Consider the following 14,975-nt stretch of genomic DNA (forward strand, 5'->3'; position numbering starts at 1 on the left):
TTGTCTTGATCATCCTGGGCCACTACAACAAATACCATTAGTCAAGGGGCTTATAAAAGGCAGGTATAGTTCTGAGGCTGGAAGGCTGAGGTTATGGTGCCGGTACAGCTGGGCTTCGGTGAGGGCTCACTGCGGGGTTGGACACCGCCCACTTCTTGTGTGTGCATGTGGTGGAGGAGGCCCACGTCCCCTGCAGCTTATTTCAAAAGGGCACTAATCTCACTCCAGGGAGGCCCACCTTCTTGGCCCTGTCATCTTCCCAAGCTAACCTTCACACCGGAGGCTAGGATGTTCAGACCGCAGCGGGCTTACTTAGTCTCACCATCAGTTCTGCTGCTAACTGTCCATGTAACCAGGAGGGAGTGGAAGGAGTTACTTTTTGCTGATACAAGGAGGTGGGGCCCAATTATTAAAGATATCTAAGGTCTTTTCATGTCTTTCTTGCTGCCAGTTGTCGGTGCCTCAGTTTCTCTGTCTGTAAAATAATGGTCATTCCTCGAGAGGATATGATGATGATGATGATGATGATGAGAGATGCCCCGTTGAAAGCGTTTGTGGGAGAGAGCGGGCAGCAGAGAAGCATGTGTTACATGCTGATTATGACAGAAAGGGTCTCCTTTGGAATGAGGGTGTGTGATATGTTTCTGAAGGTACGGGATGACCTCAGAAGCCCAGGAGAAAGGCAGGTGGAGCCTCCGGGCAGACTCCCGGCCCTCCCCATGCCCACGCGTACCTTTGCTCTCTGAGGCAGGTTTATCATGGTTTCTGGCTTGAAGTCACTCTTGTTCTTCCTACAGAGCACAGCAGTGATGATGATGATGATGACGGTGACCACGGCGATGGGCGCCAGCACGGCGGCGATGATCCACAGGTTGTTGGGTGGATTCTTCACCACGGCTGTGGGGAAGAGCCAGTGAGAAGCACATGACAAGGGGTCCTCCGTAGGGGAAAGCCACCCAGATGGAACTCCCAACCCCAAGTCGGAAGACAGGGAGAGGTGGAAATCAAAAGCCTCGGCCTCCGCAGCTGTGTGACCTTGGGCAAGTTGCTCAAGCTCTCTGAGTCTCAGTTTCCTGGAGTGTGAAATGAGAGCATCACTTTGTGGTACTTTAGTGTGGCTCCTAACAGATGCTCAGTTGACAGTAGCCTCCACTGTTCCCAAGAGCACAAAGAGGAACACCAATTAGTGTCCATTCTCCTTGCTGGTGATAGTCAAAAGAAAAAAAGGAGAAAAACACACGAGGATTAGAAATGCATGTTGGAGGGGCTGGACAGATAGCTCAGTGGGTAAGAGCTTTTTCCTGAAAGCATGAAGACCTGAGTTCAAGTCCCCAGTACCCACGTAGAAATCTAGGCATGGTTATGTGTGCCTGCACTGAGCGGAGGTGGGGGGGGCAGGGGGGGTCAAAAACAAGCAAACCTCAAGAGTCCACTGGCTAGCCAGACTAGCTGACATGGCAAGTTTCCAGCAACACACAGACACAAACAAAAGACAGGTATGTTGACGTCAGGAGGCAAGAGCCAGCAAGAGATGACTCCAACTAGAGCAGTGAAATCGCCCTGTGAGTGAGCAGTGAATAAAATGTAACCTGAGCAGATGGATCTCCCTCGGAACGGAACATGTCTGAGAAGCTTAGAAATGCCTTGGACTAACCACAAGGACCAGGCTGTTGTCAGCAGGGGGATAAGTTACAAGAACAGCGGGTACCTTCAGGGGGCGGGGCAGGAACATAACCCCAAAGGGATGATGGGGAGCTGGCCACGCTGCTCTGTACCATGATAATGACTTGGTTCATACAGCTGTGAGCGTTTGTCAGGACTCTTCAGATGGTACATTTAAGATCTGTACATCCTCACTGTGTGTACATTTTATTGCAGCGTCACAAGCGGAGGGTAAGTTCTGGTTAGTGATACGCACACCAACATGTTTAGGGTTGACCTCTGCAAATGTTTGTGACTCACTTGAAATACACGGGGCAGGGGCAGAGGAGAGATAAACCAATACATGATAAAAAAAAAAACAATAGTAAAGCGCTAACTGTGGGTCCTGGAAGGGTGGGTACACAGTTATTTATTGCATAAATCTTTCAACGTTTTGTTAAGTTGGGTTAGGAAAATGTAGGAAAGAGGAAAGCCCTTTAATGTGAGGTGAGTGAGCCTCTCCCAGGATTACGCACAGGGATTTTTAGGGAACACTTCAGTCAAATCAAAAGGGTCAATTTCAGAAGTAAAACAGGAGTCCACACAGAAGCCTGTGGGAGGAGTCAAAGGAAGGAAGGGATGCCTGCATGATCTAGAGAGGAACTGAGACCAAGGGGGACGTGGCTTGGTAGGGAGCATGCCCTGAATGCAGGGGTTGGGTCTGGGTGTCAGGCTACTAGGCTTAGCTAACTGCTGTCGCTAAGACCAGAGGACAGAGGACAACTTCTTTTGGTTAGTTGGTTCTCTCCCTCCACCAGGTGGATCCTGGGAATCAAACTCAGATCAGGCTTGGCAGCCAGCTCTGTTATACACTAACTCATCACACTGGCCCCCAGACCACAGCTCTTGATTCTCTCCCTCCCTGATCTGTTCCCCCTGGGACATTTTCATCTCCATTCCTGCTCCACAGCTAGGCCGGCCATCACCTCGCCATCAGTGTGGACTCTCTTCTGCATACCTAGCCTCCTGCACACAAATCCATCACCAGCTTCTTCCAGACTCTGCCTTCCCAAAAGCTCCTGGGTGATGTCTCTGTACCAGGCCTCTGGTCACAGCAGCAAGGCTCGAAAACACATGTCAGCATGGGCATTTGCTCACCTTGTCACCCCTCCACTGTGCGCGTGTGTGCGCATGCGTGTGGGCACATGTGAATCACAGGGGCGTCCTCAGGACCTAACACGGGGCCTTCCATATAAGGAGTGCTTAACCAGAAGCTCAAGGCTTGAGAACATAAAATGCTATTATACCTGTTGCAATGAGACCAAGCTACAAAGAGAATCCCAATCTCCATGGTAATTCTAGTCCATATTTTAAGTTAATTTACTTACAGTCTACTTTATATTTTGGTCTCTTACAGGTTTGGTTAGCATGAGTCTTCCTAACTCTGCTGAACTCTAGAGGCTGCTTGGCCCTTGAAGCTGAGGACTTAGATCCTGCAATACAAAAGCCCCGCTGGTAAGCGCCACATGGGGACAATCTGTCTGAGGAGCCAGCTGGCCTCCCTCTTACCTCAACCACCTCGACTTCAGCTGGTCCCTTGTTAGCCAAGTTCTGCCTGTTATCTGGCTGCCCTTGGGCTCCGAATCCTATTAGTATAGAAGAATTTCTCTTTCCACGGTTTGTATCAATCAGTGATTAATCACGTTATTAACTTCTGAAAACAGCTCATTAGATAATGTGCCTCTGTTGACATTGCATTTAATTACCACTGCTCTTAGTAGCTTGTATTTATACGTGAGTTCTGTGCCATTAACGTTTTCTAAAGCTCAGAGCTTCTGTGGAAACTATCACTAATGCCTTCTTCAGGTTAGGCTATTTTATCCTGACGCCGCAGATCAGGATCTCCAACTCATCACCTGATGGAGACACACGTGTGGTGTATGAGAATATATTCTAAATGCATACATATTTTTCAATATATACATACATAGCAAATGCATACATATGTATATAATTAGTGAGCACGGAATAGTTATGTACTCTAATTTGATTTGGTTTTATTGTTTAGGTGAATGACTTTCTTTTTGGTGCAGTATGTAAAATTTCTTCACCTCTATTTAAATGGGGAAGAGGACAGATTTATCTTATGCACATTAATAAATTCCTTTAGCGGTCAAAATGATATTAAAGCTAGGTCAATTGGAGTCATCCAAATCCAATGTATTCATTGGCATGTGATCTGAAAGTATGAGGCCATGGTCAGGGTGAAAAGGCCTGAGTGGTCATTTAAACTGCAAGAGGTTCAGTAGAGGACAGAGAGGGGAAAAAAGCTCTGAGGGCCTCCTCAGCATCAGACACAATGGCACAGCCTTCGCCTGCATACTGTTCTCATCCTGGTTCACAGGTGAGGAAACCGAGGGCCAAGGTGATGTGAAAGGTCATCTCCCTAAAAACACTCTGAAACGGGTCCGTTCTGAGCTATCACACAGGCGTGGAAGTGTGAGCTACATCTCTATGTGTGCTCGAGCTCACACTTCCATAAGCATTTGCCAGGAGGATGCAAACAGTGTAAACATGGACAAAGTGGGTCTTCCCTGGACAGACGCTAAAAGGAGAAGGATCTAGCTCTGTTTCAAGCTGCTTCTCTCAAATTTTGGAGTCTGTAGCTGGGTGAGTAGATGTAGGGGTGACTCCACCCAGGGCTCCACCGAGTAGTGAGTGTTCAGTCTGTGTTGCTTTCCTGCCCAAACACTCCCATGGCTTCTCCTCCACTCAGGGCCCTCTCCTGTGCCTTAGACCTAACCACTCCCACTTCTCCTTCTTGTGAACCTCCTCGCTCAGCCTCACATGCTCCTCTGTCTGGACCCAGGTCCTAGACGGCTTCGGGAATCTTTCTGTTCCCTCCCACTTCCCATTTCTGGCTATTCACTGATCCTCTTCATGGCTCCCAGCAGCTCTACTCACAACTTCATCTCCTCAGTATCAACAACCTTTCCTGCCTATGTTTTCTCCATGGCATTTCCCACCATCTAGCATAGTATTTATTTGGCTTATTTAACTTGCCCACTCAGGACAAAGACAGTGAGTAGTGAGAGCACTCTCAAGGCTGAATCATTAGACAGGAAAGGTGTGGTGATGTTTTGTTTGTGCTCTAACAAATAAAGTTTGCCTGGAGATCAGAGTGCAGAGCTAACCACTAGAGGCCAGGCAGTGGTGGCACACACCTTTAATCCCAGCACTTGGGAGGCACACACCTTTAATCTCAGTACTTGGGAGAAGGAAGCAGGAAGCGATGTGGCTGGGCAGAGAGGAAGTGATAAGGCAGGGTGGAGACAGCGCTTGCCCCTTTTCGGTCTGAGGATTCAGTAGGGGTTAGAAGTCTCTCTAGTGGCTGCTCCTTTACTTCTCTGGTCTTTCAGCATTTGTCCTGATAAAATCTCTGGGTTTTTATTATTAAGACCAATTAGAATTCGCGCTATAGAAGGGGAAAGATGACTGTGTGGCAAGAAGAACAGCCTGGTCAGTGGGTTAGTATTTTGACAAACTTGATACAAACTATGGTCATCTGGGAATAAAGGAACCTCAACTGAGCAAAGAATGTCCCCGTCAGAATGGCCTGCAGGAACGTCTGTGGGCCATTTTCTTGACTAATGATTGATGTGGGAGGGCCCAGTCAAATGTGGGTGGTGCCACCTCTGGGCAGGTGGTCCTGGGTGGTATAATGAAGAAAACTAAGCACGCCAGGGAGAGCAAGCCAGTAAGCGGGGTTCCTCCAGGGTTTCTGCTTCAGCTGCCCTGACTTCCCTCAATGGAGGACTATGACACGGGCATGAAAAATGAAATCAGTCTTTTCCGCTCCGAGTTCCTCTTGGTTATAGTGTTTCGTCACAGAAAGCAAACCAGGATACCAGGAGGCCAGGCTACAAAGAGACCTGAGTGGGTGCTGAGCAGGAGCTACTGTGGAGAGTCATTTCCAGGAATGTGCACTTTATTCTATAGATGATGGAGAGATGATAATTATTTTTTATGGAGTTTATGTAAGAGCAGAACCCAAATGTGATTACAGTGATTCTAATGGCAGCGTGGAAGACACAGAACTGTACATATCACCGTGAGGATGGGGAAGCAAGCGACTGCTGTAGCTGAAGCAGGCGAGAACAGAGGAATGGAGAATGGCTTTGATGTGGGGGTTGCTGAAGAGACCTGAAGGAGTCAGTGAACTGGAGACAAGGAAGTGAAGGTGAGGGGTCAGAGTGAGGTGGCTCTGGGAGTGGGCAGGGGAGTTGCATCCTTCGTCCGATCTCCTTGTCCTTCCTCAGCACCTAGCCTGGTTTCCAGAAGGCTCTGCACACCTAACCTGAGGTGAACTCCTCTTCTTTCTCCTTCTCTTTGTGCCTTCCATTGTCCCCGCCAAGCACTGTCTCAAAGTCGTCTTGGCCGCAGCCCGTCATTCCCTTGGTGTGAGTTCACCTCTGGCAGTCTCCGAGGACAGTTCTTTTCATCCCTTCCCTTGTACCACAGATCTGGAGCGGGAAGGCAAGTCCCAGAACAAAGAGACTAAAAGGAGCATACAGCTGGGACCGAGAAATGATGGAGAGGAAGGGCCAGTGAGCCAGGCTGCGAAGAGTGTCCAGTGAATGGTGTCCTGGGGGCATCTAGAGAGGGCGGCAGGACGATCTAGGATATGTATGTATGGTGTAGACTTAGATGAGTGTTCCTGCCACATATGCATGGAGGCCGGAAGAGGATGTTAGGTATCCTTCACCGTTACACTTTGCCTTATTGCCTTGAGGTCGGGTCTCTTACTAAACCTAGAGCTGTGCTGGGGGCCAGCAAGTCCCAGCAATCCTCCTGTTTCTACCCTCAACAAAGCTGGGGTTATTGGCGCACACAGCCACACATGGCTTTTTACGTGAATGGTTGGGGGTTTGAACTCAGACCCCCATTTTCTTACCCACTGAGCTGTCTCCCCTGCACCGGACCTGGGGTTTCAGAAGAGGAGAAGGAATTATCTGCACACAGTGGAGAAAACAAGGATGGGGAGGCCTTGGCAGCCTGCTGTGCTGGGCTAGCCAGTTGGCTCGGCTTAAAGCCGGCTCCAACCTTAAGCTCAGCTGTCAACTTCATGATGCCCCAAGAGAACAGAACCAGTCAGCATGCATCCTTGGGCTTCAGTGACCAAATGCACCCTAGTACTGTTCTCTGTCTCTCTATAATAGGAAGGTCCATGCAGGGCCTCTCCACATGTCCACTAGGCCCGATCTCCTTGCTTACCTGAGGATTCTGCCTCAGACAAGTCTCCCTCCCTCTTTGACAGCATCCCCACAGATAACCACTCACCCAGTGTCTCAGTGTGCCCCACACGACTGTTCTACTCATCCACCCTATTTGTCACGATTGCGTCATCATGATCCTCTTCTTACCAACCTTTCCAGAGCCACTACCAGATGGGTCACCAACAATCTCCATCTCTGCCAACCTCTATCTGATCGCACTGCCTCTTGGGATCTAAACAAGCACAACCATCCACCCTTTCCACGAGAGTTGCCTGTGCCCTTCCCTTCTGGAGCTGGAGTTCCAGGCAGTTGTGAGTTTCTCAGTGTAGGTGCTGGGAACTGAACTTGCATCCTCTGCAAGAGCGGTAAGTGCTCTTAACCTGAGCCATCTCTCCAGTCTCTCCACTTGCTTTCTAAGCCCCACTGTCCCCTGGATCTCCTGCCAGCCCCTTGCCGTTCCTCAGGATCCTCTGTTGGCTCTTGCTCTTCCACACATGGACTTCACGCAAGTCTCACGGTCTTCACTCCTGCTCAGTTGCTCTCCCACTCATTGCCACCTGCTCCCTTAGCTCTGTATGTTGATGTTCCCAACCTTCCTTCTCTTGACTTCCATGTGGTCCTCTAGCAGACACTTCAAACTTAATGTATAACTTCTGTGGGGACCCACAGAGACTCCATAGCATGGCCTTATTCCATCTTGACTCAAGGTCAGAGAGTTCGAGCTTGTCTTGCCCTCCAAAGTTGAATGACAGGATGTGTGGTTACCAGATGTCTTGAGACTGAAGGAGGTGTTTACACTTGTTTGTACTTGAACCATGATGTCACTGAGGGGGGAGGTCTTTCACACACACACCCCACTTTGCTTTGGGTATAAAAAGGCCCTGAGAAATAAACTCGGGGTGACTGTGGTATTGACCAGAGCCCTCCCGATGCTATTCTGTGTCTGCCTTTTTGTTTTACGGCTGCATCTCTGTCTTTCATATCTATTATTTCTTAATCCCTGCTCCTCCATTCAAGAATGTTCGATAGTCGGGAGGGACCCAACAAACTTCCGACTCCCTGATTCCCATCCCAGCCATGAAATCCACACCTTCTGCGTCTCAACAAATGCAGAGCTAAAGCCAATACCCACAAGTCTCCCCTGATTCCCTCTGATCTCCTCCTTCTTTTCCTGCCAGGAAAATCTATTGTTTAACCCCGTCAGCTCTGTTGCTCAAAACCTTCTGAATGCATCCGGTGCTCCATGCCTAGCATTGCCACCTCTCTCCTTTACCCGAGATTTGTTCTTCAGGAGGGGTGGGGGGAAGAGGCATATACACTGAGGACAGAACTTTGGGGGAACCTACACAGAAAAAAGCAACCAAACACAGGAAGCAGTGACCAGAAACTGACAAGAACAGAGGTCCCGAAGAGAGAAAGGGGAAAGAGAAAAGGGAGAGACTCACAGCTGAAAGTGTCATGTCAAAAACAAGGCTGCAGAGAATAGCTGTCATCATCCCTCAGCACAGTTGTGTCTGTGAGGGGGTACAGCCCAGCACGATATGTCTGTCACACAGTCATCCCCAGTGAAAGCAAGAGCACAAGGAGGAGAGGGAAGTCATGAGCCAGCTGTGGACCAAATGATGCTCTTTGGGGAGAGTGGACATCATCAAGAAAGACATGGACACTGAGCTTCCACGCCCTCCATCGAACCCTCCACCTGTTTGTTGTTTGTTTGTTTTTCCCCAGGCCACTTACACTACTTGTGTTCTAGGCACACCTGGTACATCTCCTCTGCATTTTTACTCCTGGTGTTTTTCTGGAACACACACCCTTCCCTTCCCTTTAATGAGCTCTTCAAGTAAGACACAACTAAGAACAGGTCTGAAGTTGGAACTATCTAGACGGGTGTCTTGGCTAAGCGCTGGTTCTGTGATGGGTACGCAGGTCATTCTACTTTTTGGGAGCCTGTTTCCCCGCTGTAGTTTGGAGCTGAATAAACAGAGCCCTGTTAGAATGAGAGGTAAGGAAACGGAGCCTAGAAGTGGTACAGTAGCTGCCATGGAGAGTGGATGGGTTTTAATACGCTTCTTCTGTCCTCTGGTTCCAGAGGACCCCTCAAAGCAAACCCTCCCTCTGAGGTACCAGTGTCCCGCTGCCAGCCTCCCGCATCAACAGCTCTGTCCCTCAGAGCCAGAAACCAGTCCTTCTCATGTCCTCCAGTACTAAGCATAGTTCAAAAAGAACTGAATGTTCACGGAATCAAATTATCTTTAATTCCCCCAGCACGTAAACATGATCTCAGATGCAGTTATTCTCTGGAGCTAGATTATACTGGATTTGAGGAGGAAGAGGAGGTAGCACCTGGAGACAAAGGGACATTATCACCTACCATCATGTAGATATTGCAAACCGCATCACTTACCTAAAGCCTATTGTTTTAACAGAAAACATAGCTGATTGGTTTTCTTTCTTTCTTTCTTTTTTCTTTTTTCTTTTTTTTTTTTTGGTTTTTTGAGACAGGGTTTCTCTGTGTAGTTTTGGTGCCTGTCCTAGATCTCACTCTGTAGACCAGGCTGGCCTCAAACTCACAGAGATCCCCCTGGCTCTGCCTCCCGAGTGCTGGAATCAAAGGCGTGCACCAACACCACCACCACCCCCCACCCCCGCCCGGCTGCTGATTGATTTTCAAACCTCCCAGAACCAAACTTTGTTCGGCTGTAAGACCAGTGATAAGGGTTTGGAGGACCACCAGGATGCAAAGAAAATAATTAACGCCATCAAAGCACTGAATGAACAGAGTCCTTACGGTCAGCTTGTAGAAGGACCACGTGATGCAGGGTCAAGGCCATTCTCTGGGAGTCGATGGTGCTCAGGATCTTGGCGGCCGCCGTCCCCAGCAGCGGCTTCCCGTTGTACAGTGTGTAGTACGTCAGCTCTGCTGGGTCCTTTGGTCCTGGAACTCTCTGCATCTTCACCATCTTTCAAAAAGAGAGGAGCAGGGTGTGGCCAGAGCATCTCGGACAGGCCCTGCAGGCCTCTGGACCATCAGAAGGCTCACCTCATCCCGTCACTGAGGCCTGCTGTGCCCTAGTGGACCCACAGGCACAGGCTAGACACACCGGCCCTGTGACCCTCCCTAGAGCTAGAGTCTCAGGATGCCAGCTTGTTATCCCTGAATGAGAGACTGGGGGGAGAAGGTGGGGCTGGAAACATCTGGAAAGCAGTTTGAAGCTGGGCATGAACACAGGGAAGAGCCACGTTTCCCAGTCTCCACTGAGCTTTGGCCTCATTTGAAAATAGGCCTCCATGATAATTCAGGGCACGCTAGGCTATCCCAAACAAGGTGCTTAATTTAAAAAAGTCTTCAGTTGTCTGAAAGGGGAAAAAAGGTCTGTCTGCCTATAATTGAGGATACCTCTGATAGAAGCAGTACTCGGAAACTCAAACTTCTTTTCCTAAATCAGCTACGTAGAGGGTTGCCTTTTTTTTTTTTTAAACTACAAAATTTACATTCAGATGGGAAAGCATCAAGCAACAAAAAAATTAAAATAATGTGTAGCCTTCCTCTGACACCAAAGAACTGTTATCATCCTGGAGCTCTAGTTCCTAATCTTTGTATTCTCTACACAAACCTTTTCTTTATTATCTTATAAAATTATCAAACTTGCTAACAAAAATCACAACTCACATTTTTTACATGTATGTGTGCATGCATGCACACACATGTGACATGATGCATGTGTGGTCAGAGAACAAGTTGTAGGAATGGGTTCTCTCCTACTATGTGGGTCCCGGGAATTGAACTCAGGGACTCAGGCTTGATAGCAGGTGCCTTTCCTTGCTGAGCCATCTCAGAGGTCTGCAGCCCACCATTTCTACTTGCATTTTTAAATGACCCAATATGTTTCAAAAGCAGAAACATTTCTCTCCACAGGGCATTCAAATATCTGCCTCACAAGACTGCCTAGCAAGCCCTTTATTGTTAGACATTTAGAGTGTTACTTTTAACTTTTGGAATTACAGATTGATAATCATATGATATGATTATGATAATCTTATGATATGGATATGGTGTTCTGTTGTATGTTTGCAGGCATGGTAAACATTGAACATTTAGGATTTTAACGTTTGGCTCTTAGAATTAGCAATTAAATGATAAACATTATATTATAGTATTTTCAGGGTATACATTACAGATATTGGGTTTCATAGAACATGAAAAGATATTACAAAAATGTTTATAGTAAGTTCATTAACAACATCAAAACCCCTGAAAAATCCAAAAGTCAATAGTACTAAACTGAACAAATGAGTTATGGAAAGTCATAACTCATTTAGCGAGCACAATAATAGAATATAGAATACATTGAATAGAATATAATGAACAAACTACACCAGTTCATATGAATGTGGATTACAAATTACAGAATATAAAATTTAAAACAGGAAAAACAACATGACATATTTTTAAGGATCTACAATGGGGGGTAAAATCTATACAGAAAATACAGGACTGAGTTAATACAAAATTCAGAACCATGCTCAACTTGGATAGCAAGAAAGGGAATATAATTTTAAAAATCAATGCTGTGTGTGTGTGTGTGTGTGTGTGTGTGTGTGTGTGTGTGTGTGTTGCTCTTGCCTGATTGCCTGTGTGGAGGTCAGAGGTCACCTTTAGGTATCTTCCTTCGTCACCTTGGTTTTTGAGAGTGTCTTTCACTGAACCTGGACGCACTGATTTGGCTTGATTAGCTGGCTAGCGAGCCCCAGGATCTTCCTGTCTCTGCCCTTCCTGTCCTGGTGTTGAAGGTGTGTGCCACCAAGATCTGTTTTGGATATTTGATCTGGGGATCCCAACTCAGGTCTTCATGCCCTGCCCTAAGCACTCCCCTGGCTGAGCCATCTTCCCAGACACATCAACTACAGAAATAACTTTAAGTTCCAGCCATCTAAATCTCCATATTTATGAAGAGACGTCATCATTTATAAATGTCTCAACCCAGAAGAAAGGCCCCTGGGTGGAAAGATAATGGAAGCGCCATTGTGTGGATTTGGGGAGGCGGCTTAGACATGTCACTCCTTGCCCTAGTGGGAGAGGAGGAGGTGGGCAGTGTTTGAACAACCTGGCAGAGGTGAGTGATAATTCAAATATCTATTAACCTCACTCATTTCCAACTTGATAGCACTTCTTACCAAGATTTACCCACGTATGAGGTCAGAAGCAATCTATAGCATCTATATATATCTCGAGATTTGCAGAGAGAAAGAAACGCCACTTGCTTCCCTCTGACATGCCGTCTCTCTGCAGTCTCAGAGACGTGCAGAAGTGTTAGGGTCACAAGTAGCACTGGGCTTGTAAGATGTCCTTTCTCTCCCATGGACTGATGCAAACCACTTCACAGCCATGTGGTCACCAGTGACTTGCTTTCTGTCGTTAGGAGAAGCATGGATTGTAAGGCTTACATGGAACAGACCTACAGAGGGGAAATCACAATCCTGTCTTGTGAAATGAACCATCTTTTTACCTAGGGATGGGCTGCCATGGAGCAAACTTTCAGAACCAAATTGACATCCAATAGGACAATGAGCGCAATTCACGACTGCGCGCGCATAAGGAGACGTGAAGTGTCTACCAGGGCTGTGATGCAACTCATGCTGCGGGGGGTGGGAGGTGGACGACTTTCAAGAAGTCATGGCGATGTGATCTGCAGACACATTGTGCACAATGTCTGCAATTTCCACATAGACAGCACGACTCGTGCATCTATGCACACTTGGTCGGCTGTCAATCAGGAGTTCATAGGCCAGCAGAAGGCCACAGTACTAGGAGGGTATCTGTAATGTGAGCTATGTCAGTTAGCATAGCATGTTAGAGATGGAGTCTCAGTGGTAATGCAGGAAGTTAATCACATTTAGGCTGCATGGGTTGGTTCAAATATGCTAAGGACATTCCCACTCTAGGAGGAACTGGATAAGGTGTGGAGGGAGGTGTAGATAACCCCCACAGGGACAGCTGCTGTCTTGACTACCCATGTCCCTTAAAACTAATCCAGAGAGGCTTGTGCTGGTAGTTTCTTTGAGAGATATTGGGAGGAGGGTGAGAGGTAACTTGGGAACTTTTTGCTTCATGAATACCTAAACGCATACAGACTCCTTTCCTGGTTATCTACTTACTGACAAGGAAGGAAGACTGACCGTCAGCCTTGAAAACTTCAGAGGAATGTTGATCAAATGGCTTAAGTCAGTTGACAGCATGGATGCGGCACATGTAATTGTTTAGTCTCATAAAACACATCCCACCACCCGAGTCATTAGAAACCCCCAGTGCACACACCTACCTGCACAGTATAGCTTCCCAAGGTGGTGGCCCGTTTAAACCGCCGGCTCTGTTGCTGGGACATCATGAACAGTTGGGCTAGACGCTGCTCCATGACCCGGGCAAAGCTCTGGTTGTGCAGGCCCACCAGTGAGTTGTCCACACCCTGGAGCACTGAGGATGCAGAAGGCAGAGGGGATGCTGAGAGCCCAGACTCCCTGCTGACTCAGTAACTACACCACCACCTGCCCTGCATAACCAAGAAGGGCCACCATGCCCTACTTACAGTGGGGCTTGGCCAACCTCACCTACTTCTCCTCCAAGGCAGCTCATGAGTTAAGAATCTTTGCCTACTATGTGTCACACATGTTGGAAAGGTTAGCGGCCTGCCTGAGACAGTACATCGAGGAAGTAGCAGTCAGGGTATGAACCCAAGCTTGTATAACTCCAAAGCTTGTGTCTTTCTTCTGTAAGCTGCGACATCTCACACACTGCTGCATCAAACCCAAACTTTTACAGATGATACACCCTGCAAAGGGTCCACAGGGACACAGCCAAAGCGCAGGTGCAGCTAACTGGGGTTTGGCCTGGTTGTCACTTGCAAACCCTAACTCAGGGTTTATTTTTCTTTCTCAACAGCTTGGTCAAGGATTCACAGAGCCATGCTGGAACTTGAATGCACACATTAGGGCAAACTATGCTGTTCAATATCTTTATCTCTCCCTACTATCTAGGATCCTTATTACCCCAAAAGCTGCCCTGGGCCCATCATGTCCTCTCTCATTCAAGAATAAGACAACTTAATGGAAGGAGTATGCCCTCTCTCATTTCTGGCTCTTGTCAATTACGGGTCCTTCAGCAAGCCACTGGAATCCAGTCCTCTGCTAAAAGGAAGGGTACCTCACAGCAAGCACTGGGCTAATGGGCGCTAAGGATCAAAGGGGACAGGATGCATAAGGCAGTCTGGCCCTGTCTGTGGAAGGTACATGGGATCCTTTCCTGGCCCTCACCTCTCCTTGGTTAGATCTCAGCCGGAGACACTGATGGTGGCGTTGCAAGCCCCTGCTAGTGCACGGAGGAGAGCTGTGATGAATACAGGGCCTCTCTAGAGCTTTCTAAAGGACAGCTGCCTGTTTTCATTGACGTCCAGAGTCCAACTCCATCCTTTGGGACAGCTTCCCGCCAAGCATGCAAACAGTGCCTTCAGACACAGTCACACCCAAAATTCTAAGTGTTCAAACTGATTATTGGGTTTTTTTTAAGTGATCAAAACTCACAGGGGATGGGAATGGAATAGAAGAGTCTTCATTTAATAGAGTTGGTTCTAACACAGTCCAGTCCAGGATCATGAATACCATCCATCCACCACTGTACAGAAACAGCCCCTCCTTGTCGTGGTATTGTGTTACCCAAAATATTGTGCACCCTAGTAAATTTATCTGGGGTCAGAGACAGAACAGCCACTAGATACAAAGGCTAGAAAATGGTGGCACTCACACCTTTAATCCTAGCATTCCAGAGGTAGAAATTCTCTGGATCTCTGTGAGTTCAAGGCCACATTGGAAACAGCCAGGCATGGTGACACACACCTTTAATCCCAAGAAGTGAGCCTTTAATCCCAGGGAGTGATGGCAAAAACAGAAAGATATGTAAGGTGAAGACCAGAAACTAGAAGCTTTTAGCTGGTTAAGGTTTCAGGCTTTGGAGCAGCAGTTCAGCTGAGATTCATTCTGGATGAGGACTCAGAGGCTTCCAGTCTG

At 47.7% G+C, this 14,975-nt stretch overlaps 1 protein-coding gene across 7 annotated transcripts in view; it reads right to left on the bottom strand.

Moving 5' to 3' along the window:
- Positions 1 to 14,975, bottom strand: part of Kiaa1549l (KIAA1549 like) — a 279,877-nt gene that overhangs the window by 76,741 nt on the left and 188,161 nt on the right. For all 7 annotated transcript variants that reach the window (XM_052725831.1, XM_052725834.1, XM_052725833.1 and 4 more), the window contains 3 exons: positions 13,238 to 13,389; positions 9,706 to 9,877; positions 734 to 897 (listed from right to left, as the gene is read on the bottom strand). In XM_052725831.1, coding sequence (XP_052581791.1) covers positions 734 to 897; positions 9,706 to 9,877; positions 13,238 to 13,389 — 488 coding nt within the window. The remainder of the gene's footprint in view (positions 1 to 733; positions 898 to 9,705; positions 9,878 to 13,237; positions 13,390 to 14,975) is intronic.

The sequence above is a fragment of the Peromyscus californicus genome, unplaced genomic scaffold (assembly GCF_007827085.1).
Source record: "Peromyscus californicus insignis strain IS unplaced genomic scaffold, ASM782708v3 Scaffold_7__1_contigs__length_154581171, whole genome shotgun sequence".
Taxonomy (NCBI): domain Eukaryota; kingdom Metazoa; phylum Chordata; class Mammalia; order Rodentia; family Cricetidae; genus Peromyscus; species Peromyscus californicus.